At 50.6% G+C, this 25190-nt stretch overlaps 2 protein-coding genes and 1 long non-coding RNA gene across 6 annotated transcripts; 1 reads left to right on the top strand and 2 right to left on the bottom strand.

Annotated features, from left to right (window-relative positions):
- On the bottom strand, window positions 1-3834 carry BAX (BCL2 associated X, apoptosis regulator). 3 transcript variants are annotated; one of them, XM_045891899.2, is made up of 6 exons: window positions 3686-3831; window positions 3058-3109; window positions 2821-2967; window positions 2359-2494; window positions 545-649; window positions 1-113 (listed from the first exon to the last, which is right to left on the bottom strand). In XM_045891899.2, exons 1-6 carry the CDS (start codon window positions 3717-3719, stop codon window positions 9-11), a joined length of 579 nt encoding a protein of 192 aa, XP_045747855.1. In that variant the 5' UTR covers window positions 3720-3831; the 3' UTR covers window positions 1-8. The 3 variants fall into 3 exon arrangements, with proteins under 3 accessions (XP_045747855.1, XP_045747856.1, XP_064436831.1); XM_045891900.2 differs by lacking the exon at window positions 3058-3109 and having other exon boundaries at window positions 3686-3834; XM_064580761.1 differs by lacking the exon at window positions 3058-3109 and having other exon boundaries at window positions 3712-3734.
- Window positions 3835-4264: 430 nt separating this feature from the next.
- LOC135362816 (uncharacterized) lies at window positions 4265-20664 on the top strand. 2 transcript variants are annotated; one of them, XR_010408065.1, is made up of 3 exons: window positions 4265-5868; window positions 7837-7929; window positions 18774-20664. It is a non-coding gene; the product is annotated as an uncharacterized LOC135362816 (long non-coding RNA). The 2 variants fall into 2 exon arrangements; XR_010408064.1 differs by having other exon boundaries at window positions 17374-20664.
- Window positions 11253-19018, bottom strand: DHDH (dihydrodiol dehydrogenase). Its single transcript, XM_045891897.3, has 7 exons — window positions 18906-19018; window positions 18450-18532; window positions 17801-17964; window positions 15060-15312; window positions 12592-12716; window positions 11640-11793; window positions 11253-11396 (listed from the first exon to the last, which is right to left on the bottom strand). Exons 1-7 carry the CDS (start codon window positions 19016-19018, stop codon window positions 11287-11289), a joined length of 1002 nt encoding a protein of 333 aa, XP_045747853.1. The 3' UTR covers window positions 11253-11286.
- Window positions 20665-25190: the final 4526 nt, after the last annotated feature.

Genomic DNA, 25190 nt, shown 5'->3' with positions numbered 1-25190 from the left:
TGGTGGCCTCAGCCCATCTTTTTCCAGATGGTGAGTGATGCAGTGAGCACTCCAGCCACGAAGATGGTCACTGTCTGCCACGTGGGTGTCCCAAAGTATGAGAGCAGGCCGTCCTGTGGACAGGGACATCAGTCACTTCAGCAGCTGGGCCAAGGGGCAGCCGCCCTTGGGCCAGCACAGGAGGAAATCAGGGAGTGAAGTGGTCATAGGGCATGAGTGGGGGCAAGAGCCTAAGATGAATGGATATCAAACAGCTGGCGTCAAAGGGTTATCAAAAAACTTGAGGGACTCCAGAGGAAATGGAGGCACCAGGAAGGACAGAAGGTACTAGTTAGGTCAGAGGTCACTGAGAGGTCAGAGGTCACCAGGAGGTCAGGGGTCACCAACAGGTCAGAGGATAGCAGACAAATTAGGAGTTGATCAGACATGTGAGGAAATGCATTACAGACCCCATTTGATGATCCAGAGTCAGAGAGGGCAACACTGGTGGGCTCGGGAAGACCCAGGGGTCTCGGAGGAGTGGGGGAGGGGTTAGGGGCCTCACCCAACCACCCTGGTCCTGGATCCAGCCCAGCAGCCGCTCTCGAAGGAAGTCCAGTGTCCAGCCCATAATGGTCTTGATCAGCTCGGGCACCTTGGTACACAGGGCCTGCAGGGAGTAGGGTGGGCCTTAGGGACTGAGCCTTGTCCCCCACTGTCTGGGGACAGTGGCCCCAAGCCTCCTTTCTCAACTCTGCCTCCCCTCCTGCCCCACTGCAGTCTCCTTCCACTCATACTCAGAATGAGCTTCATAAATTATAAACTGGATCTTGTCGCGGTCAACTGCCCTGCTCACATACTTTCCATGGCTCCCCAGGTGGTAAAGACCAAAAGGCGTATCTTAGCCCACAAGGCCCTGTATGAAGGCTCTGACTTGATCGCATTCCAATTTTCCACTTCTTTTCTGTGTCTCATTTACCTTCTTCCATATCTTCATTCCCAGCAACTTTTCCCTGCCTCAGGACCTTTGTACATGCTGATTCTTCTACCTAAACATGCTTCAAGCAAGCAAATTTTTACTCCTCCCTCAAAGCTCTCATGTCAGGTCTAATGTCAATTTCTCCAGAGAGGGCTTTTCTGACCTTCAGACTAGATAGGACCAGACATACCTCCATGCCCATGACTCTCCAACTCCCTGAACTTCCCCTTCCCACCCTTTATTTATCTGGCTGCTTTCCTCCCGATTGTCCCCAGCACCTTACACAGCCCCACCATCACTCTGACTGCTGTCCCCCTCACCTCCAACATTCAAGCCCCATCAGCTCAATCTGGCAAAGACATTAAGAAATCTACTCCCGGGGGCGCCTGGGTGGCTCAGTCAGTTAAGCGGCTGCCTTCGGCTCAGGTCATGATCCCAGGGTCCTGGGATAGAGCCCCGCATAGGGCTCTCTGCTCAGCGGGAAGCCTGCTTCTCCCTCTCCCACTCCCCCTGCTTGTGTTCCCTCTCTCGCTGTCTCTCTCTCTGTCAAATAAATAAAATCTTTAAAAAATAATAATAATAAAAAAGAAATCTACTCCCTGCCTCCACTGCTACCAACAGAGGCCAGGTCAGTCATCAGTCACCGGAACTACTACAGGTGCCTCCTCCCAGCTTCCCAGCTTTTGCCCCGTATCTTTTTTCCTACGCACAATGGCCCCCCAAAATTGTTAGGCTTCCGTTCCCCTGATATTTTAAAGTTAAAAGGATTTCATAGTGAACAGCCATATGCTTACAGCCTAGATCATACAATTAACATTTTGCTTCCTAGAACAATCCTTTAAATTTATAAATCAGGTCACCTCACTCCTGTTTAAAACCAGCCAGTCACTCCCCTCTCATTCATGGCAAAGTTAACATCTTTAACATCGATTGTGGGGGGCCCTCACAAGACCCCTTGCAATCTGCCCTCAGCGCATCAGCCTTGGTCCTGCCTCATGGCCTTTGCACTTGCTGTGGCCACCACCAGATGCCTTTCCCCCTGATCTTCATAGATCACTGCAACGTTGGCTTTAATGTCACTCGCTCTTAGAAGTTGTTCCGACCGCTTTGCATTACATCATCCTAGTTTACTTCTCTCAGCACCCATTGGACAATGTGAGCTCCAAGAGAGCAGGGCTCCAGCCTGCTGTTTGGTGCTGCATCTCGGGTGTCGAGTACAGGTCGGGCACATAGTAGGCCCAATAAATGCCGCATGAATAAATGAAGGAGCAAACAACCAGCCCATAGCTCTCTCCATTCCCTTTGGTGAGTGGGCTGCCACAGGGGTTGACCTCACAACCCCTAGGTCCTCGTAGGTCTGAATGGCGCTTCCCTGGGCTCACTGCCCTGCAGCCGCCCACCTTGAGCACCAGTTTGCTGGCAAAGTAGAAGAGGGCAACAACCCGGCCCCAGTTGAAGTTGCCATCGGAAAACATGTCAGCTGCCACTCGGAAAAAGACCTCACGGGGGGAGTCTGTGTCCACGGCTGCGATCATCCTGCAGGAAAAGAGGAAAGCCAGTGCTGGGGAGGAAAGATCAGGCAGAATGTGGAGACCCTGGCATCTACCTCATACCAAAGACAAGGAAACTGAGGCCCAAGCCAGGCTGACGTGAAAGAGAAAGGGCCAACATGGGGGAAAGGGACAAGATGGACACTTAGGAATGTGGGGAAAATGACTCCCTCAGGGAGGGTTTCGATATTCTAAAAGAAGGAAGGGCTGAGAGTCCAGAGTGCTGAGCAGAGTGGGGGCTGGACGGGCTGGACCCATGGGATGAGGGAGAAGGGGACCAGTGGCTGGACTCCTGGGGCTCTGGGGCCACACCTCTGTAATTCCATGTTACTGTCCAGTTCATCTCCGATGCGCTTGAGACACTCGCTGAGCTTCTTGGTGGATGCATCCTGGGGCACCTGCTCCAGGGCCAGCTCGGGTGTCTCTCCCCCCATTCGCCCTGCTCGATCTTGGATGAAACTAGAGTGGGAATGGAGTGTAGGGGGTGCAGAATCAGAATGGGGCATCACTCCTCAAATCCGCTTGGCAATAATCACACCTCAAACTCACCCCTGAAGCAAAAGGGCCCCTGTCTTCATGATCTGCTCAGAGCTGGTGGGCCCTAGAGGAGAAAGGAGGGAAGAGGTGCCTGGACTCTTGGGTTCTAGGGGATCCAGGGAACCAGGGTGGCTCATGATCTCTGAGGGAGGACAACACTAGGGGGTCCTGCATTTCTGGGTTCCTGGTAGATACAGTGGCTAGGGGCCCGGACAACTGAGTCCCTAATGGAGAAAAAGGCAGGGAGCTTAGGCCTCTAACCTACGTTCTTCCGGCGGAGGCGGCTTAGAGAACACTTCACACATCCAGACCCCTGGCCTGAGGGGACAGATGAGAGACCCGCCCCTCCCACCAGGAAGTGGTGCCGGCGACAAGCCCGGGCCTGCCCCGGGGGCTTGGATTCTGGGGTCTCCAGCTTCTCGGCGGTCCGAGAGCACCAGACAGGAAGGAATCGGGGCACGGAGGCCAGAGAGCCGGGAACCCCCGGGGAGGGAGGGGGCTGGAAGCTGGCAGCGCCCGATCCGGGAGTTTCTGCCCCGGAGTGCTTGGAGATCGCACGGCCCCAGACCGGCAGGACGGATCGTGGGGCCGGCCGGCGAGGGGGCTCGCCCTCCTCCCGCCCGTCTGCCTCCCGCCTCACCCCCGCCTCTGGGTTGCTCCCCGGACCCGTCCATCACCGCCGCTCCCGCCGCCGCCTCTCGCCGGGTCCGCCCGGGCGGCCGCAGCACGCCCCTGGTCACGTGACCGCCCACTGAGCGTGCGTCCTCTCACGTGACCGCCCCGCAAAATGGCGGCTGCCCGCTGTCGCCCCGCAGGGCCGTGAGGTCACGTGACCGCACCGGCCTCTCCGTCGGGGGGGGGGCTCGGCCCCTATCACGTGATCGCCCGAGCCGTACTTCCCTATACGAACCGGTCGTGGCGCCCTTCTACCGGCCACCCGTTCCATGGCTGCTCTAACTTTTTTTTTTTTTTTTAAGATTTTATTTATTTATTTGAGACAGAGAGAATGAGACAGAGAGAGCACGAGATGGGGGAGGGTCAGAGGCAGAAGCAGGCTCCCCGCCGAGCAGGGAGCCCGATGCGGGACTCGATCCAGGGACTCCAGGATCATGACCTGAGCCGAAGGCAGTCGCTTAACCAACTGAGCCACCCAGGCGCCCTGGCAGCTCTAACTTTCATTCATTAGTTTGTGCGGCATTTTCGGAAGTTTCAGGTAGGATTTGAGCCCTCCCCAGGGCAGAAGGAACATCGGAGGCCAAAATTATCATTCACTGAAGCAGGACGTTTCAGATGATTAAAGTCTGTGAGTTGTTTTTGTGGAAATAGAAGGAATATAAAGTTCAAAAAGTGGCAAAACGAATCTATGCTGATAGATTGGCAGGGTATGAAAGGGGAAGGACCCCGAGACAGGCACCTGTGTGTGGGGGGGGGGGGGTGCTGCAATGAGCTGTATCTTGATCTAGGTGATGATTACTTGGGTATACACCTGTTGAAAATTCATGCAACTGTACATAGGAAATGCGCACTTTATTGCATGGAAATTATTATATCTCTTTAAAAAAAAAAGAAGAAGAAAATCAGATTAGAAAATAGGCTGGGGTCAGATAATGAAGGGTGGGGCATATAAGAGAAGGGATCTAGGTCCCAAGGGTCCTCCCCCTGAGAGCCATAGCAATAGAAGATCATAGGAGTCTTAATACATCAGCCTAACACCACGAGGAACATAGTCTGACAAAGTCAAGTTTATTGACCCATTGTGATGATGGAGACCACACAAGAGAGAAACCATGGAGCATTTTGACAAACAAAGGAAAAGGTAGAGTTACTATAGGATTTGCAGGAAAGATAGAATTTAGGTGACAACTAAATGATAGGCTCAAAGCAAGTCAGGGTCAACATCAGGTGCAGACTGTGAAGAGGAACCAGGGTCTTGTACCCTTGGAAACTACAAGGTGAATCTAGATGTGGAGTATTGGGTCCAGAAAGCCTTTATGTGAAGCTCTGCACCTAGATTGGAAATTGAAGCTGCTACTCTGTTTCAAATGATTACAGGCAAGAGTGGGATGTTTCATTTTTACTGATAGATTTTTCAACACTTGATGATTTTAGGGAACAAAGTTTCTCTGTGAGAAAGAAAGCATGTCCTTGGGGGAAATAGTGTTTCTTATTAACTTTGAAGCTAACTTTATCTGTGCCTGTTATTCCAGCCCAATGAATTAGCCCTTCCTTTGCCTTAATTACAGAGAAGAGAAGAAAGGGCTTTTAATGCAGCTACAGACCTCTAAACAGTACAGCCGTTGAGTAATGGGGAGAAAACTTCTTAGCTAGTTCTGAAGTCAAAACTGTTTATAGTAACAAAGATGCTACATTGGAACTGTGAAGCCCACCTCCAAGATGTCCCCCGACGATTTTAGTCTCCAGGTATTCATGCCCCTGTGTCGTCCCCTCCCACACCGAAGAGGGCTGAGCAGCGTGATCAATAGGATATAGTGGAAATAAATGAGAGAGTGTGACTTCCAAAGTTAGGTCGTGAAAGTTACTGCAGCTTCTGTTTTGCTCTCTCTTGGATCACTTGCTTTAGAGGAAGCCAGCCACCATGTTGTAAGGACACTCAAGCAGTCATCGTCCAGAGAAACACACGTGGTGAAGAACCAAGTCCGTCAGCCTTGTGAGTGAACCACTTTGTAAACACAAGCTCGGGCTCTAGTCAAGCCTTCAGATGACAACACTCCCTACCAATGTCCTGACTGCAGCCTCACGAGAGACCCTGAGCCAGAAGCACTCTGCTAAGCCACTCATAGATTTCCAACCTTCAGAAATTGTGTGAGATAATATTTATTGTTGTTTTAAGCTGTGACGCTTGGGAGCAATTCATTTCACAGTGATAGAAAACTAAGACATCAAGGATAATTATGACCTATTTACAGATGAGGAAACTGAGGCCCAGAGAAGGAGCTGAACTTTCCAAAGTTGCACAGGAGTTCTCATGGGTGCTCTCAGGTGTCCAGCTTGACAGTTGTGTTGTTTGCACAAGGGCTTTCTTACTCAGCCCCATTCATAGGTCCTGCCTCTTCCATGTCCTCCCAGACTCCAGTCCCTCCCCTCTAGTCCATCCCCCACATGGACTTAGAAGGGTCTTACTATAACAAGAGCTGATCATGGTCCTCCCCACTCATAGCTCTCCCATGGCTCACTGGTAATGAAAAATCTCTTACACATTTTTTTAAAAGATTTATTTATTTATTTTAGAGAGAGAGAGAGAAATAGCATGGGCAGGAGGAGGGAAAGGGAGAATCTTCGAGCAGACACCCCGTTGAGCAGGGAGTCCAATACAGGGCCCCACGCAGGACCCTGATATCATGACCTGAGCTGAAACTTAAGAGTTGGCTGCTTAACTGACTGAGCCACCCAGACGCCCCTGTCTTACACATTATTACAAGACAGTGAAGCTGGGGAGGCTGCGTGACTCAGTTGGTTAAGTGTCTGCCTTTGGCTCAAGTCATGATCCCAGGGTCCTTGGATTGAGCCCTGGGTCGGGGCTCCCTGTTCAGTGGGGAATCTGCCTCTCCCTCTCCCTCTGCCCCCCCCCCCGTGCTCTCTCTCTTTTTTTCTCCCCTGCTCTCTCTCAGATAAATAAAGTCTTTTTTTTTTTTTAAGATTTTATTTATTTATTTGACAGAGACACAGTGAGAGAGGGAGCACAAGCAGGGGGAGTGGGAGAGGGAGAAGCAGGCTTCCCACCGAGCAGGGAGCCTGATGCAGGGCTTGATCCCAGGACCCTGGGATCATGACCCGAGCCGAAGGCAGACGCTTAACGACTGAGCCACCCAGGCACCCCTCAGATAAATAAAATCTTAAAACAAAAAAGGACACGGGATGCCTGGGTGGCTCAGTCGGTTAAGTGTCTGCCTTCAGCTTGGGTCATGATCCCGGGGTCCTGGGATTGAGTTCTGCGTTGGGCTCCCTGCTAAGCGGGGAGCCTTCTTCTCCCTTTTCCTGCCACTCCCCCTGCTTGTTCTCTCTCTGTTAAATAAATAAATACTAAATCTTAAAAAAAAAAAAAAAGGACAATGAAACTAATAGAATCTGCTACTTATAGTACATCCAGAGAGGAGAGAAAGAAACTGATATTTTAAAACTCTTCTAACAAAGAGAAATATAACTTACAGATATTTTAAAGTCATAGATTTATATTACATGATATCAGTTATAGGCGGAATCTGGATGTGGCTTACCTGGGTCCCCTGTTTCACATTCTCTCCCAAGGCTATCAGAAAGGTGTCAGCTGGGGTTCTGGTCTCATCCAAAGTTTCAACTGGGGAAGGATCCATTTCCAAGCATGCTTACATGGTTATTGGGAAGACTCAGTTCCTTGAGATATGTTGGACTGAGGACCTCAGTTCCTTGCTGGCTGCTGGACACAGGCTGTCCTCACTTCTTTATCATGGGATCTCTTCATAGGGCAGTTCACAGCCTGGCAGCTGGCTGCATCACAGTGAGCAAGCAGGAGTGCAAGCAGGACTGAAGTCAGTCTATTATCACTTAGTCTCAGAAGGGACATCCCATCACTTTTGCCTTTACCAGATCACTAGATCCAGCACACCCACAGGAGAGGGGAGACAGAAGGACATGAAGACCAGGAAGTAGAGGTCATTGAGAGCCACCATAGAAACCAGTTGCCACACCAGGAAAAGAGGAACCCTTTATGTTATGGGTGCTAGGTTATTCAGGAGCAGTGGGCCCTGGTGGCTGACCTAGGAAATTTCTCATGTCTTTCTTCTATCCTTCTAGCCTGTGACTCCACCATCTGCAAACATGGCTTCCATCTCATGGTGTAAGACGGACACGCCAATGCCCAACACCACGTCTCTACTCCAGTACCAGGTAGGATTTGGGGGTTCCAGTTTTGCTTAGATATGTTAAAAATGAATCCATCTCTCATGATGTAAAAGTTGTGATAGCAGGTGTTCCGGTTAGCTATTGCTGTGTAACAAATCATCCCAGAGCTTAACAGCTTCAAATCACAGGAATCATCTTATTATCTTACACAGGCCTGTGGGTAATGGAATTGGGGAAGGCTTAGCTGGGTAGTTCCAGCTTGGGGTCGCTCAGTGTTTTCAGTTGGACAGGAGCTGGAGCTGGAACAGTAGAGTCCGTAGTGGTCAGGACCTGCTGATTGAGCATCGCTATCTTCGTGGAGTCTCTAGGCTTTCCATGTGGTTTCTGTGTGGGTCGGTTCAGTCTTTCTTGTGGCTCGGTGGCTTCAGGACAGCTGGACTGCTGACATCATGGCTGAAGGTTTCAAGAGTATTTCAGCTCACAAGAAAGACATTGCATTGCCTTGCCCGACAACCTCACAAGTCATGGGGCTTGACCTTCGGCCATGTTGCAGCGGCTACGATTGAGTCATGAGCACACTCAGTTTTAAGAGGAGAGGAACTAGAGGAACTCCAACTCTTCATGGGGGAAGTGAGTGGGGGCAGGAGAGATCTTTGGAAAATAGTAAGGTGGCAGACCAATTCAGCTGCTTTAGGAAAAGTTAACATAACTGTGACTTAAACATCGATTAAGCTTATTGACCTCTCACGTAAAGTCTAAGAATATGCAATACCAAGCGATATGAACATACGGAGTGAAGTTCCCGTGTCAGGGAGTGTGTGCTTAACTTTCTATGTCAACTTGGCTGGGCCACAGAGTATCCAGAAATCTGATCTTACATTTTCTGGGTGTTTCTGTGAGGGTGTTTTGGGTGAGCTTAACATTTACATTGGTGGGCGCCTGGGTGGCTCAGTCGTTAAGCGTCTGCCTTCAGCTCAGGTCATGATCCCAGGGTCCTGGGATCGAGTCCCACATCGGGCTCCCTGCTCCACGGGAAGCCTGCTTCTCCCTCTCCCACTCCCCCTGCTTGTGTTCCTGCTCTCACTATGTCTCTCTCTGTCAAATAAATAAATAAAATCTTTAAAAAAAAAACAACATTTACATTGGTGACTTAGTAAAGCAAACTATGTTCCCTCATGCGGATGAGCCCATCCAATCAGGTGAAGTCCTGAATAGAACAAAAAGGCCGACCCTCCTCAGAGTAAAAAAGAATTCTTTCTGCCCGACTGCCTCTGAACTGGGACATCCGCTTTCTTCCTACCTTCTGGCTCACACTGAAACATCAGCTCTTCCTGCATCTCAAGCTGCAGGCCTTCTGATGAGAAGTACACCATCAGCTCTCCTGGTACTCAGGCCTTTGGACTTGAGACTAGAACTAAACATTGGCTCTCCTGGGTCTCCAGGTTGCCAACTCACCCTGCAGACCTCAGGGCCTGCCCACCTCCAAGGTCGTGTCTTTCTTCTATCCTTCTAGCTTGTGACTCCACCATCTGCAAACATGGCTTCCATCTCATGGTGTAAGACGGACACGCCAATGCCCAACACCACGTCTCTACTCCAGTACCAGGAAGGGAGAGGTTGAAAGGGAGACCATCCTCTTTGCCTAAAAAAAGCCATAACTCAGATGCTGCATACCTCCCATTGGCCAGAACCTAGTTGCAAGGGGGCCTGGGAAATGTAGTCTTTAGCTGGGCAGCCGTACATCCAGTGAAAACTTTCGGATCGTAAGTGAATGATTACAGAGACATTAGCCATGTTTGCCACACAAAAGATGGAAACCAAGCAAGCAGAGGACTGAGACCAGTGTAGTGATAGCTTAATGATATATAATGGCACTTGGAATAGAAAATAATAGAAAACTCATTTTACTGATGTCTAGTCTGTCTCATTTGCTCAAAGTGAGAATTATTAGTGTAAACCCAATGTATCCTCTCTATCTTCTAGAACCTGGTAGAATTGGACTTCCTGGACTCTCTCTCTGGCTCATCAAGGTTGTGTGGCTAGTTTTTGCGAATGAATTACAAGAGATTATGTATGTTGTTTATGGGCTAGGGCATTTAAGTTTTGGTACCAGAGCCTCCAAAGCTTTCTTCCCTTGGCCACGGTGATTGGCAGGACTCCAGATTTTAGTGGCTCTGTCAGCCTAGATACCAGGTATATAGATCTCAGCTAATACATAACTCCAGTGAAACGTAAACCTGTTATGCTAGGTTGAGATTTGAGGGCTGTTTGTTACTGCAGCATAACCTAACCTACACAAACTATTACAGAAAAATATGAAAGTTAGACCTTGCTTGCAGCACAGAGCTAACCCTAATTGGCTGGCCAACCACCCACATATAGCCCCCCTCCAACTGCTTGTAATTTATTACGTTTAGTGGGACGGACATCCTAAACCTGCCACACAGAGGGGCATATGACCCAGGCTTTGCCAATAAGGCCATTGAAACTGAAGGCAAGGGTGCCTGGGTGGCTCAGTTGGTTAAGTGACTGCCTTTGGCTCAGGTCATGATCCCGGAGTCCCGGGATCGAGTCCCACGTAGGGCTCCCTGCTCAGCAGGGAGTCTGCTTCTCCCTCTGACCCTACCCCCTCTTGGGCTCTCTCTCTCACTCTCTCTCTCTCTCTCTCTCTCAGATAAATAAATAAAATCTTAAAAAAAAAAAGAAAGCAAAGGCAAGGGCTGCCTGGGTGGCTCAGTTAGTTAAGCATCTGCCTTCGGCTCAGGTCATGATCCTGGGGTCCTGGGATTCAAGCCCCATGTTGGGCTCCCTGCTCAGTGGGGAGCCGGCCTCTCTCTCTCTCAAATAAATAAATAAAATCTTAAAAAAATAACAAAAAGAAAGAAACTGAAGACAAATCCCTTCTTTCCAGTTGAAATGACTTTGGTACCATAATGGAGGCCTGGAGCTTCTAGAGACCAGTTTGGGAAAGGCCTGACCTCAAAGTGAAGGGCCATCAGTTAACATTTGTTGAGAATGTACCGTGCACCGGAGGCTGTTCATATACCATCTCATTTAATCCTCACCAGAGGGTGGTTAGTACTGTCTCTCCTCTGCTAATGAGGAAACAGGGGCAGGGAGAGGCTGCAGGAGAGTGCAGTTAGGGACACACCTCCTACCCACATGCAGTTCCTTGCCCAGGGTCACACAGGGTATGGTAGGCAAACCAAGGATCTGCCCATAGGTGTCTGCTCCAAGAACTTGTGAGAAATGTGGTCCTGACCCTGCCTTCCTCCCCCTCCCCACATCCTTCTACCAAATTTATTCTCTGGTGACCCCTTTGGTGACTTCTTTGCTCCAGCTCCCACCGAACCACCATTGCCAAGATCTCTGTGGGAACCATGTCTTTATTCACGGCATGCATCAGCGTTTGTCTTGGGGGAAGGTGACTCCGATGGCCTTCCTTACTTCTTCAAGGATGTCAGCCAGGAGTTCAGTTTCCGCCAGGGGTATCACAGGACTTTCCTTCAGGCCTGGGGAGAGTACAGTTAGGGACCCCTCCTACTCACACCTCCAAGATCAAAAGAACTACCATTCCCAGAATCCCAAGAGGGAGAGTAATGCATGGTTCAGGCAGATGGATGCCCCAGGCGGTCCTGGGAATTGTAGTTCTAGACAGCTACTTAGAGTGGCTGAGGGTTGGGGAGTGGCCCACCTCCACTACCAGGTTTGCCCCTCCACCCTGCCACTCTCTCACCCATCCTCCACATCCTTACCCTTTCGCAGGCACTCCCGGACATGCTTGGCCTCATAAACCGTGCCTGCTCCATTTGTAAAATTGAATTCCTTGCTTGGGGTTGGGGGCAGCGGGAACTCCTCATGCTCTCCCTTCACCACCAGCTCTGTTGGGCACCAGAAGGGATTGAGGATCTGCGGGGAGAGAAGAGGTGGCTACTGGGGGCTCCAGCCTAATGATATTTGGGGGCCTCCGTCTCACACCTGGCAGCTAGGGGCTGGTAGGAAGACTTGCCCCCCTCACCCCCATTGCTGAGGATTCGCTTCTCAGCAGCAGAACGGTCACAATAGAAGCTTGTCCATCTCCCCAGGGGCAAACCCCTCTCTAACCTGATGCTTAGACCTCATGAGGACAGCTTATCTTCACATGTGTGTGAATCTCCCTTGCAAGGAGGAGACTTAGACAATCCAGTACCTTCTTACCTAGTTGGAGACTTGATTCTTTTTTTGGCCCCAGAGCCCTGGGAAGCCTACAATATTCCCATACCCAAGTCTAGGCCAAACTGGAAATAGAGATGTGCCCAGGCAAGGTGCAAATTCTGCAGTTCAAGCCTGGGGCAAGGTCCAAATTCTTCTGCTAAGAACAGGATTTCTTTCTAGCAACAGGGCTCCATGAAGCCCAATGAAGCCGCTCTTTGGTAATGCCTGGATCCAGTCCTGGAAGCAATTCCAAAGGCCACAGCTGCCCCCTAGGAATGGTTCATAAGAACCGGTTTCTCCCCAGGCCTAAGGATTTTTGACAGACCAGGAAGTTCACCCTCAGGAAGGAGCCTGGAGGTCCAAACCCATCCCTTGTCCTGGTGGTTGATGATGGATTCCTTAGCAATGCTGGGGGGAAAGGCTGCTTCAGCCCATAGCCAGCTCCAACAACCACAACTGGTCCACTCCTGTTGTGAGGGGCCACGGTTCCCAGCTTGGCCAGTCGTGCCCCACCTGGGCCATGCCCTTGGTACCGCTCACAAAGGCCATATTGGAGAGCTGAGCAGAGATGCTGCAGGTGAAGCTGGCGTGGATCTCTCCTGGGTACTGGAGGAGCATGGTGACAGTGTCATCCACACCTGGGGAAGGCACAGGACAGGAGACCGCCTGGTCTCAAATCCTGCCTATGGAACGTTGGGCAAGAGATCTCGTCTCTAACACAGCAGTGAAAAAAGAATGAAGCACTAAAAACACGTGTGCATGGGGCGCCTGGGCGGCTCAGCCGGTTAAGTGTCCGCCTTCGGCTCAGGTCATGATCCCAGGGTCCTGGGATCGAGCCCTGCATCGGGCTCCCTGCTCAGCGGGAGGCCTGCTTCTCCCTCTCCCACCTCGCCCTGCTTGTGTTCCCTCTCTCGCTGTGTCTCTCTCTGTCAAATAAATAAATAAAATCTTTAAAAAAACAAAACAGAACACACGTGTAGGGGTACCTGGGGAGCTCAGTTGGTTAAGAGTCTGACTCGATTTTGGCTCAGGTCGTGATCTCAGGGTCGAGGCTTTGAGCCCTGCATAGAGTTCTGCGCTCAGTGGGGCATCTGCTTGAAGATTCTCTCCCTCTCCCCTTCCCCCCACTCATGAGCTCTCTCTCTCATTCTCTCTCAAATAAATAAATCTTTAAAAAGAGAGAGAGAGAGAGAGAGAAAGAGACTTAACCTCTCAGAGCCTCCGTTTCATCCCTCTTTAACCTGTTGCATTGGTTTGTGAGAATCAGTTTCCTCAGCTCTAAAATGGGGATAATAGAACCTGTCTCATACATTGTTACAGGATTACACCTAGTGATGTAAAATGCACAAAGCACTTGGAAGGCTATTTAGATGATAATAAAGGCTATATAAGCATTAGTTAAACATTAAGTTAAATATAGCATGTAAAGTACTAGCCTGGTTCTGGAACACATCGTGCGTGCCCTCGATGGAAGAACCTACCCACCTAATTCTTTTGCTTTCAGATAAGCCCGAGTTCCTTTTTTTTTTTTTAAAGATTAATTTATTTCAGGGGCGCCTGGGTGGCTCAGTTGGTTAAGCGACTGCCTTCGGCTCAGGTCATGATCCTGGAGTCCCGGGATCGAGTCCTGCATCGGGCTCCCTGCTCGGCAGGGAGTCTGCTTCTCCCTCTGACCCTCCCCCCTCTCATGTGCTCTCTCTCTCATTCTCTCTCTCAAATAAATAAATAAAATCTTTAAAAAAAAAAGATTAATTTCAGAGAGAAGGAGGGGGGAGAGAAAGAGAGAGAGGGCATGAGCTAGAGAGGCAGAGGGAGACGGAGAGAGAGAACCTGATGCAGGGCTCTATCCCATGACTCTGAGAACATGGGCCCAGGTGCCCCAAGTTCTTATCCTGGATCTGCTCTGTGAGCCTGGATAAGTCACTCTCTCCCCCAGTTTCCTCATCTACAATATATCTAGCTCAGGGGAATCATCCCTCTAATAACCCTAACGCAGAGGAAGCACTTGATAAAGAAAATCTGTTTTTGGAGTTACTGTTTAGCCTAAAAGTTGGCCAGATGTTAGACTGAGAAGATTTTCTAAAGTGTGACATTCACCCGGGTATATTTTCCTGGTGATTCATTGCCTTCTGTGGGGCCATTTGCAGAGATGGCCACGGGAATTCCTCTCATCCCGCTGTGAGCAACCCTTGGCAATATGTCTTTGCAGCTCCTTCCATCAAGAGGACCCACCTCTGAAATCTGAGCTGGCTTTAAAACAGTAGCAAACAAGGTAGAGGCAAAAGTTTGAAAAATGCTTGCACCCTAGGGCCTGCTTTTTGCTGCACCTAAAACTTAGCCCACAGTGTGAATGAGGCCAAACTAGCCAGATGAAAAAAAAAAAAAGTGACTTCATTAGCTCTTTATGACAACTCCAGTACCCCTTTCTTTCTTTCTCTCTCTCTATTCCCAATGTGGGGCTCAAACTCACAACCCCGAGATCAAGAGTCACAGGCTCTACTGACTAAGCCAGCCACGTGCCTCTATGACAACCCTGTTATTAACATTTTACCAGTAACTAAGACTCAGAGATGTTGAGTCCCTTGGCTAAAATCACACAGCAAATCCCAGGACAGAGCCTGCCCACACTCTCAACTCTGATCCTCTCTGACTTCAGGCAGGAAGTTCCTACAGCTGTCTAACCTGATTCTCATGGGCTAGGAGACTTATCCCCAGCTCAGGGCTCCCAGTGAGGGAGGATCACTCTTTTTTTTTTTTTTTAAAGATTTTATTTATTTATTTGAGAGAGAGAGCATGAGAGGGGGGAGGGTCAGAGGGAGAAGCAGACTCCCCGCCGAGCAGGGAGCCTGATGTGGGACTCGATCCCAGGTCTCCAGGATCATGACCTGAGCCGAAGGCAGTCGCCCAACCAACTGAGCCACCCAGGCGCCCCGAGGGAGGATCACTCTTACCATCATCATATAGTCCAGGATAGACAATACCTGTTTCATGGAGTCTTCCCACGGCTGAAATCTTTTCTGGCTTCTGCCCACCAAAGACCATAGAGATGAACTGGATGCAGTAGATGCCAATGTCCAGCAGGGCACCACCAGCCTGGGCTCTGTCTACGGCCCGGGGTACGTGGGTGAGGTCCTTCCCAAATTCTGCCCGAGCCACCCGGAGATCCCCCAGAATTCCCTGAGACACAGCCGACCTCAGAGCCTGTACAGCAAGAAAGAAGCAGGTCCAGATGGCCTGCACACCACAGAGGGGAGAAAGAAGGACAGTGGAAAAGGAAAGAAAGACGTCAGGACCAAGGAGTTAACCAATCACTTCCTCTCCCTTCTGGGGAGGGAGTACTGTTGCTCTCCACTCTCCACACAGGAGCCCTCCCCCTCCCTTCCCCAGCCCTGCTCAGTCCCCAGGTTGTGTCCTGCCCCTGAGTCCCTTTGCCCTCTCCTCTCCTCTCCATTCCCATGGCCCCAACTCTGGCCTTAGTCCTTTCTTCTCTGGACCATTCCCCCAGTCTCCCAATGTTATGGGCTCAATTGTGTTTCCACCAAATTCAGGTTGAGGTCCTAACCGCCCATTCCGCCCCCCTCCACACCTCCCAGTGTGGAGATGGGGTTTTTAAAGAGGTAGTTAGGTTAAAATGAAGTCATTATAGCGGGCCCTAATCCAACAGGAAGAGATGAGGACAGTGACACAGAGGAAGGAGCCAAGGAGGGAGGCCTTAGGAGAAACCAGCACTGCTGACACCTTGATCGCAGACTTCTAGCTTCCAGAAGTAGGAGAAAATAAATCTCTGTTGTTTAAGTCACCCAGTCTGTGGTGGTACTTTGTTATGGCATCCCTGGCAAACTAATACCTGCGGTCTCCCCACTCCAGACCACCCTCCACGTGGCCCCAGAGGCAACTTTCCTTCTCCTAGAGTTGACCCTGTCTCAAATTACTTGTCCAAGATCACAGAGCTTGGAACTGGTGAGATGGAGTCTAGGATCCTCTGACTCTAAAGCCTGTCCAAGGTCAAGTTCACACTAAATACATGAGATCTGCCCGGTCTTGTTTTCTTTAAGTCTTAACTCTGGGGGCGCTTGGGTGGCTCAGATGGTTAAGCGTCTGCCTTCAGCTAAGGTCATGATCCCAGGTTCCTGGGATCGAGCCCCACATCGGGCTCCTGGCTCAGCGAGGAGCCTGCTTCTCCCTCTCCCTCTGCCTCTCTCCCTGCTCATGCTTTCTCTCTCTCTGTATCTCTGTGTCTCAAATGAATAAATAAAATCTTAAAAAAAAAAAAAAAACGATCTTAATTCTGCTTTCCCCCTCGGGCCCATTTACCTGTGCAATGTACTTTCCCTTTAAGGCTCAGCTCAGTCCCTACCTGTGGGAAACTTCCTTGACTATCCCTCACACTGGGCTGATGCCTCTGTGTTCTGTCAACTGCCCAGTACTATATCCATGAAAGTTTGTGCAGCTGGGCATTGTGATAGCCCATTTCTGTGACTGTAGCAGACCTTGAGCTCGTTGAAGACTGAGCCTGTGTCTTACCCATTATGAATCCCCAGTTCCTAGGGTTGGATCTGGAACACAACGGGGGCCAATAAAAAACAAGGAAGCAATAAATTCAGAACCTTGGCACCGCCGAAGCACAGTGGGAACCAGAAGCACTGAGTAACCATAGTAAATCTTGACGATCTCCTCCTTGGGCACAGAGAACTTTGCAGCCTGGGAGCAATACTGGGCACGGGACAGCCAGCTAGGACGTGGGGAAGTAAGAGGCAGCTGTTGAACTACTGGCAGAACCTACAGCAAGGTAGCACTTAAGAACCACAATACTCCTTAATGTGAAAATAGCTTCTAGAGGTCATTTGGCAGCCATTTTGTTTTTATTTTTATTTATTTTTTAAAAAGAATTTATTTATGAACAGAGAGAGACACAGCAAGAGAGGGAACAAAAGCAGAGGGAGTGGGAGAGGGAGAAGCAGGCTTCCCGCAGAGCAGGGAGCCCGATGCGGGGCTCGATCCCAGGACCCTGGGATCATGACCTGAGCTGAAGGCGGACGCTTAACGACTGAGCCACGCAGGCGCCCGGGCAGCAATTTTAATTACTGGCACTCTGCCAACTGTCAGAGTTCCCCTATATGTAGCCATGTCTGATAAGGGGAAAAGCAAAGGCAGGATGACCTTGAGAATTGCCCTGGTCCTTTTGACCACTATCCTTGGAAATCCACCCAAACTCTGCCTATTGCTATTCTGTGCCACTTTCTTTCTTTCTTTCTTTCTTTTTTTTTTTAAAGATTTTATTTATTTATTTGACAGAGAGAGACACAGCAAGAGAGGGAACACAAGCAGGCAGAGGGAGAGGGAGAAGCAGGCTTCCCGCAGAGCAGGGAGCCCGATGCGGGGCTCGATCCCAGGACCCCGGGACCATGACCTGAGCCGAAGGCAGACGCTTAACGACTGAGCCACCCAGGCGCCACCTCTGTGCCACTTTCACTCTGAAAAGCTGACAAAGTATCTTTCAGGCGGTCATGTTTGCTAAGCAATGCCTCTCACTCGATGTTGCTAGCGGATTTCAACTACATCCTGGAAAACACACCAACCCCACCCAGTTCACTCTGTGGCCATCTTTGTTCTTGACAAACCCTTCTGTTGTGTTCCTCCAAAAAAAAAGTCCACTGGCAACCATGTTTAGTCATGGCAAGAAGCGCTACGTTGGAGGTCGGTGGGTCCCCTCCACCCTCACCTCCATAAGAAAGAGGCCTCGGGATCGGGCTTCCGCAACCATTTCGCGAACTTCCGCAGCGTTCACGCCCATGGGCTTCTCGCACAGGACGGCCTTGCCCGCTGCCAGGCATAGCAACACTGCGGCCTTGTGCTGGGGGTGCTGGGTGCCAATGTAGGCCACCTCTAGATTGGAAGGTAGGAGGTCGAGCGATCAGCAGCCCCGCCCACCCCAGCCCCGCCCTCCGGGACCCGCCCACAACTTAGAGGCCCCGCCTCCAGCATCCTAGGAACTCAGGTCCCACCGACCAAGGACAGTCGTGGGGAGCCTGTTTCTCCTTCTCTCTGCAGCTCCCGCTGCTTGTGCTCCCGTGCTCTCTCTCTCTCAAATAAATGAATAAATAAATAAATAAAAATCTTAAAAAAACACAAAACCTAAACGGGCTCACTTACAAATTCAGGCCCCTCCCAAACCGCCGAGGCCTGGTTTCTAAACGCAATTTCATACCAGACTGTGAATCCCAGACCAAAGCCGTTCCTACAGTTCTGATTGCCAGCCGCCGATCCTTCCAGAAGCACACAGGGATTGGACCATCCCGCGGAGCCTTGTTTATCCTACGGAGCAGGCTAGAGGCAGCGCCGCGGTGGCCTCGGCTGCCCTTGCCACTCACCCACATTCGGGTCTTTGGCCAGCTCCTCATAGGACCCATAGGCCTTGGGGATGTCATGTTTCCTCGCAAACTCCTTCACCCGGCTACCGCCACAACCTGGAGGGACGCTAGGGTCAGACTTGCGCGGCTGGGGCAGGTGGATGGGAGGGACGTTGATGGAGAAAGCCCCAGGATAACAAAAATTATGTCCCCCAGGACGGAGGCGAAGGGAAGGGGTCCTGGGGGAGGGCGTGTCGGGGGCCCGACACGGGTCCTGAAAAAGAGAGATCTGGGGCAAGCGATTATTAAATCCCCTAATACCTCAATGTCTTCTCTTCGAAGTAGTTCAGAACAAAACCCTCCCAAACTTGACGAAACCCGAGTTCACAGGACAGAAGTGTGGAGAAAGGAGTAGGGAACCCTGGCTCCCTCCTCCCTCAGACCCAGGAGTCCCGGCTCCCCGGCCTGCTCTTCCACAGGATTCCGGAGGGAGGGTGGACCTGGTGCTCGGAGCGAGGCAGCGTTCGCAGCACGGCCGTGAAGTCGCTGGAGATAAGGCCGACTGACACGATGCCCCAGCGAAGCGCCATCGCCAAAACCTGGGATCCCAAAGTCTTGCCACCTGCGCCTGGAAATTAAAGACCTGACGCCCCGCCCAGCCGGGGGCGTGGTCATTTCTCCGCCCCCATTGCAGCTACGCCACTTCTCATTGGCCAGTAGGCCTGCGCGTCCCTTCAGTTCAGTCCCAATGCAAAGGAGGTTATTTAAATCTAGCATCCCGGGGCGCCTGGGTGGCTCAGTCGGTTAAGTGACTGCTTTCGGCTCAGGTCATGATCCCAGGGTCCCGGGATCGAGTCCCGCATCGGGCTCCCTGCTCGGCGGGAAGCCTGCTTCTCCCTCTGCCTCTGCCTGCCACTCACCCTGCTTGTGCTCTCTCTCTCTGTCAAATAAATAAATAAAATATTAAAATAAAAATAAATAAATAAATCTAGCATCCCCATTGGAAGGGCGCACCATTGGCTCCGCTTTTTTGGGGGGATGGGTGGGACCAGAAAGACTTCATTCGGCGCTAATGGCGACTTCTAACCACGTGACTTCCCCCCCCCCCCCTTTTTGAATCTCTAAGCCCAACGGAGGGGTTGATGTCCCCACCGGACCTTAAGAGTTGCATGCCCTGGGGCGCCTGGGTGGCTCAGTCGTTAAGCGTCTGCCTTCGGCTCAGGTCATGATCTCAGGGTCCTGGGATCGAGCCCCGCATCTGGCTCCCTGCTCGGCGGGAAACCTGCTTCTCTCTCTACCACTCCCCCTGCTTGTGTTCCCTATCTCGCTGTGTCTCTATCTGTCAAAAAAAAAAAAAAAAAAGAAAAAAAGAGTTGCGTGCTCTACCCAGTAGCTCGCCAGGCCGCCCAGGAGAGGATGGGGAGGCTTGCTTTCTTGTCACCTTCGGAGCTGGCCCCCTTCCTCCTTCCCCCAACTCTTTTGCTCCGAAAGCCGCGCACCCTTAGGAATTGTCCAGAGGGAGGGACAAAATAGTAATAGCAAACATCATAATTACGAATATTTCTAGAACGCCTGTCGTGGCCAGGCCCCCAGCTCCGTGCTTGACTTTCCTCATTTCTAATTTCTCACCACAGATCTGCAAATTAGGTTTCTCTTGCTCCCTGTTTACAGAGGGAGAAACCATCCCAGAGAGCCATGGTCGTTTTTTGAAAGTCTCACAGCCAGGACGTGAAGACTTGCAAACTGGCTGCTTCCAAAGAGCATGGTTTTAGAAACCAGGCTGTTCTGCTTCTTAAAAGTGCTGGTGCCAGGCTGACTGGTTCCCAGCCCCTCCTTGCCACTGCCTGGCTGTATTGCTTTGCACAAAGGGTTTCCTTGTCAGAGCCTCCCTCACCTTCCTATTCTGGAAAACCGAGGTCGCAATGGCATCTACCTGTTTAAGAGGATTAACTGAGCTCCAGAGCCTATGATGTAAAATATAGCAAATGATTGTTCCTCTAAGTCAATTGGCAAAGGGCTGGCCAACTTTACCCACAGCAAATCTGTGCACTTCTCTTCCCTTGTAGATGTTCAGTTAAGATCTGAGTTTCAGGGGCACCTGGGTGGCTCAGTTGGCTAAATGGCTGCCTTTCACTCAGGTCATGATCTCAGAGTCCTGGGATCCAGCCCAGCATTGGGGCAGCAGGGAGCCCGCTTCTCCCTCTCCCTCTGCCCCTACCCCTTGCTTGTGTACTCTCTCAAATAAATAAAATCTTTTTTTAAAAAAGATTTTATTTCTTTATTTGACAGAGACACAGCGAGAGAGGGAACACAGCAGGGGGAGTGGGAGAGGGAGAAGCAGGCTCCCCGCAGAGCAGGGAGCCCGATGCGGGGCTCCATCCCAGGACCCTGGGATCATGACCTGAGCCGAAGGCAGACGCTTAACGACTGAGCCACCCAGGCGCCCAAAATCTTTTTTAAAGAAGGCCTGAGTTTCACTCACAGAGCTTCCAGGTTCACACAAACTGCTGAATAAAAATATTAAGGGGTTGCGATGAGGACACAATATCACTGCTGTGAAGAAAAAGAAAAAAAGATGGGGAAGAAAGTCTTTGAAACATTAGTTCACCATCTTCCCAGGTTGCCACCTTCCTGAAAAAAGCAACTTTCCCTTTCCCACCATCATTTGTCTACCGAGTATTGATTTTCCAATGGCAAGTAGCAGGTTCTCTGCCTGGTAAGAGTAGTGATAAAGAGCAGACTAGCGGTGTGCAGGAGTTAAGGTTTGGAAGAGTGCTGTTACCCTTAATGGGGTAACAGGCACGAGTTTCCGTGGATGGTTGAAACAGTTCTGTATCCTGAATGTGGCGATGGATACTCAAATCTTCACATTGGATAAAGTCTCACAGAACTGTATACTAGAAATTTTTAAGGTGCATGAAAATCTGAGTAAATGCTGGTGAAATCCAAATCAGGTCTGTACCAGATTAAAGAATGTAGCGATGTTAGTTCCTGGTTTTGACAATGCACTATATTTACCTAAGATATCATCACAGGGTGGGCTGGCGGGTGTGTGTGGGGGCAAGCTAGGCATAGGGTACAAAGGACCTCTCTGTACTATTTTTGTAAGTTCTTAAACAGTTTCAGGATGAAATGTGATGACTTAAAATTGTTGGCAGTGAGTTCGTGTACCCAGAGAAATCATTTTGCAATATCCGGTAAAGTAAAAAAGGAGGGTGTCTCATGATCCAGCGATTTCTATTGTGGGTAGAAGATACATACCCTTGAGAAACTCTCAAATGTGTGCCTGGGAGGACATATGTAAGGACATTTATTGCAACTTTGGCTGTGATAGCTCAAAATCGGGAAGAGCCATCAGTAGAAAAACTCGTGAGCCAACAGTGGCAAATTCTAGCAATAGGATACCACATAGCAAGGAAAATGGATGAACTAATTCCACACTCTTTATACATGGAATCTCAAAAACTTAAACTTCAGTGGGAAAAAAAAAAAACCCAAACCACTCAAGTGACATCACCGGGATATAGTATACACACTGAACTGTGATGGCTGTGTTTAATTCATAATCAAGTCAGGAAAATCACTGACCTGGGACGAGAATCCTGTGTGCAGAAGGTCTGACACTGAACTAGAGGTGGATCACCAGCGTTAAGCACCTGATAGCATTTCTGGGACCTGGAGTGAGAGCCAAGGGATTAACAGAGGGCGTAAAATGATGTAGAGTGTAGAAGCAGAGCATCAGTGAATATACAGGAGCCCACTCTCTTGACGTCTGCTGGCAAGGGCTGCTTGGCTGGGCTCAGGTGGCCACACTGGGGATCTGTAACCTGAGAAAGACACCCGCTTCTTAGCTCTTACTCTCTTTATGGAGACAAGCAAAACAGTGTTGTTGTTGGAAGTGTGGCAAATCCAGTCTGAGCTTGGGCACCAGCACTTTCTCCAGGACTTGCAGGAAACATCATGTGCAGACCTTGGAGGACGCTGAAATCATGGCAAGAGGGGAAGACCCTGTGCAGCCAGCTCCTAGCCAGGAATTCCAGAAAGAGCCTCCAGGCTCATTCCACAGATAGTCCTCCCCGACAGAACACAGATATTTATTGAGCATCTAATTTGTTCTAGGTCCTGAGGACACATCAGAAATGAGACAGACACTTTCTCTGCCCTCATATCAGCTCTCAGTGCTTAGTTATGTTCTAAGAACTGAAAACAGGCCAGCATGGTTGAAGGAAAAAGATGGTGGGCCAGTAGGATGGAAGATGGGGCTGGGGAGGCAGGCAGGGGAGGGGAGTCATGAAGGGTTTGGAGAAGACACGGAAGGGTTTTCAGCAGGAGCAGCAGGGACAACAAAGATCTAATTTGGGCAGCTTCTGGTTTCAGCGCCCACCATTGGCATGACTTGCATATTCACTGAGCGAACATTTTTACTTTTGACTTGGTCATGTACTGGGTGATGCTGGACGCCCAGAGAGGAACCTCACTCCGCTCCCTGCCACCCTCTAGTGAGCAAAAAAGACACAAGCTGTGGTAGGCACAGTAAGGCCCCCCTCCCAAAGACGTCCACGCTCTAATCACCAGAACTCGTGACTATGCGACCTTACATGGTAAAAGGGACTTTGCAGATATGATTGCTAAGGCTCTTGAGATGGAGAGATTATCCTGGATTTTGTGGTGGGCTCGTTGCAATTACAAAAGTCCTTAGGGGAGGAAAGCAGGAAACTCAATCCGAGCAGATGGTTCAACAAAGGAGAGTGGGGGATTTGAAAATGCTGTGCTGCTGGCTTTGAAGCTGGAGGAAGGGGCCGTTAGCCTGGGAATGCGGGTGCCTCCAGAAGCTGGGAAAACAACGAAACAGATTTTCCCCTCGAACCTCCAGGGTCCTGAGTTCCAGCCCCAGATAGAGCTTACTTAAAAAAAGAAAAGAAGTCAGAGTCTGGAACCCAGGTTGGGAGAGGCGGGGAATGTGAAAGATAAACCTAGACGGGGGGAGCGCCTGGGTGGCTCAGTTGTTAAGCGTCTGCCTTTGGCTCAGGTCATGATCCCAGGGTCCTGGGATCGAGCCCTGCATCGGGCTCCCTGCTCAGCGGGAAGCCTGCTTCTCTCTCTCCCACTCCCCCCCTGCTTGTGCTCTCTCTCTCTCTCTGTCAAATAAATAAATAAAATCTTAAAAAAAAAAAAAAGGCTAGAGGGATCAACTGGACCATCTGGGTAGGGTCAAGGAGCTCACCCTGCCAGCGGCGAGGTGAAGGCAACAGAGTGATGAATAGAGTCATATTCAAGCGTTAGAAAAACACGTATGAAGGGCGCCTGGGTGGCTCAGTTGGTGAAGCGACTGCCTTCGGCTCAGGTCATGATCCCAGGGTCGTGGGATCGAGCCCCGCATCGGGCTCCCTGCTCTGCGGGAAGCCTGCTTCTCCCTCTCCCACTCCCCCTGCTTGTGTTCCTGCTCTCGCTGTCTCTGTCTCTGTCAAATAAATAAATAAAATCTTAAAAAAAAAAAAAAAGAAAAACACGTATGAAATTAAAGGTCACACATAAACTGTCAACCACGTAATGGATGGGTGGACAGGCAGGGAGCAGAGCATTTATTCATTAATTCATTAAAAACAATTTTTTTTTTCAACATAAGCTCTACGCTCAACATGGGGCGTGAACTTGCGACCCCGAGATAAAGGGTCCCATGCTCTACTGACTGAGCCGGCCAGGCGCCCCTCATTGACTCATTCACCAGAATTTTTGCAGCACAGAGTCAGTGCCAAAAAGGACTTCGCATGATGCTTCAGAGCATGAACTGGATCCAGCTGGCCAGGGTTCGGATCCCAGCTCTGCCACTTACTAGCTGTGCGCTCTCAGGCAAGTGACTTGGCTTCTCTGATTCGCCTCATCTGTAGAATGAGGTTGATGATGATAATCGCCTCACCGTGTTTATGTGAAGATGAAATGGATTGTTATTTATAATATATAACATGCTTGGCATGGCCCCTGCCACGTTCCAAGTGCTATAGAACCGTTCGTGGCTGTGTATTAGTGTCTCGTTGCTTCTCTAAGAAATGACCATTGTTCAGGTCACCAGGCCTGGCTTCAGCCACCCACCGCGTCCTCCCCCTCCCCTATTGCTGTTGCCATGAGGTTGGGGGCCAGTGATCACCCCCTGGGTGCCACCTTTCACCTGGGGTGAAGACCCTTACTTTTGGGGTGTGTTTGGGCTTCTGCAGGCCCTGGATCTTACCAGCAGGCCAGAGAAAGAGGCCTCAGTGGGTCTGTAACAGTCACCCAGCTGCTCTTTGACCCATCTCTCCACATCAGTCTCCAACTCTGCAGTTTCCTCTTTCTGGAAGGGAGCTGCTCCGAGATCCACTCCTCCAGGTTGAGGCGCTTCCGTAGCTCCTTGCGATCATACTTGACTTTGACTCTTCCCCTGATGCCTTAGTCCGTGCTGCCAGAGGCCTCGCTGGCAGCCCAAGGGGGCCTCTGAAAGTAGACGCGGGTCGCTGGGCCACAGGCTACCAATGCCTGGCCCGGGGTCGCTGTCCGCCCCGGCAGCCACGGGGGCCAAATACGCGCCTCGGGCCCCTCCCTGCACTGCGGCGTCCTCCAGTAGGCCCACCGGCTGGCTCAGGGCCACTGGCTTGGGCTCCGCCAGAGCCGTGCGGGACCCCTCCCAGCAGATCCGCCTGCCCTCGGTGCCCGCCGGCTTTGTGTCTCCCCAGATAATTTTTCTTTTCTTTTTTTTTTTTTTAAGATTTTATTTACTTATTTGAGACA

This window comes from Mirounga angustirostris, unplaced genomic scaffold, assembly GCF_029215605.1.
Source record: "Mirounga angustirostris isolate CCGP_5_RB_7025 unplaced genomic scaffold, mMirAng1.0.hap1 SCAF_16, whole genome shotgun sequence".
NCBI lineage: Eukaryota > Metazoa > Chordata > Mammalia > Carnivora > Phocidae > Mirounga > Mirounga angustirostris.
The sequence above is the reverse complement of the archived record's forward strand: the minus strand, read 5'-3'. Positions and strand labels throughout refer to the sequence as shown.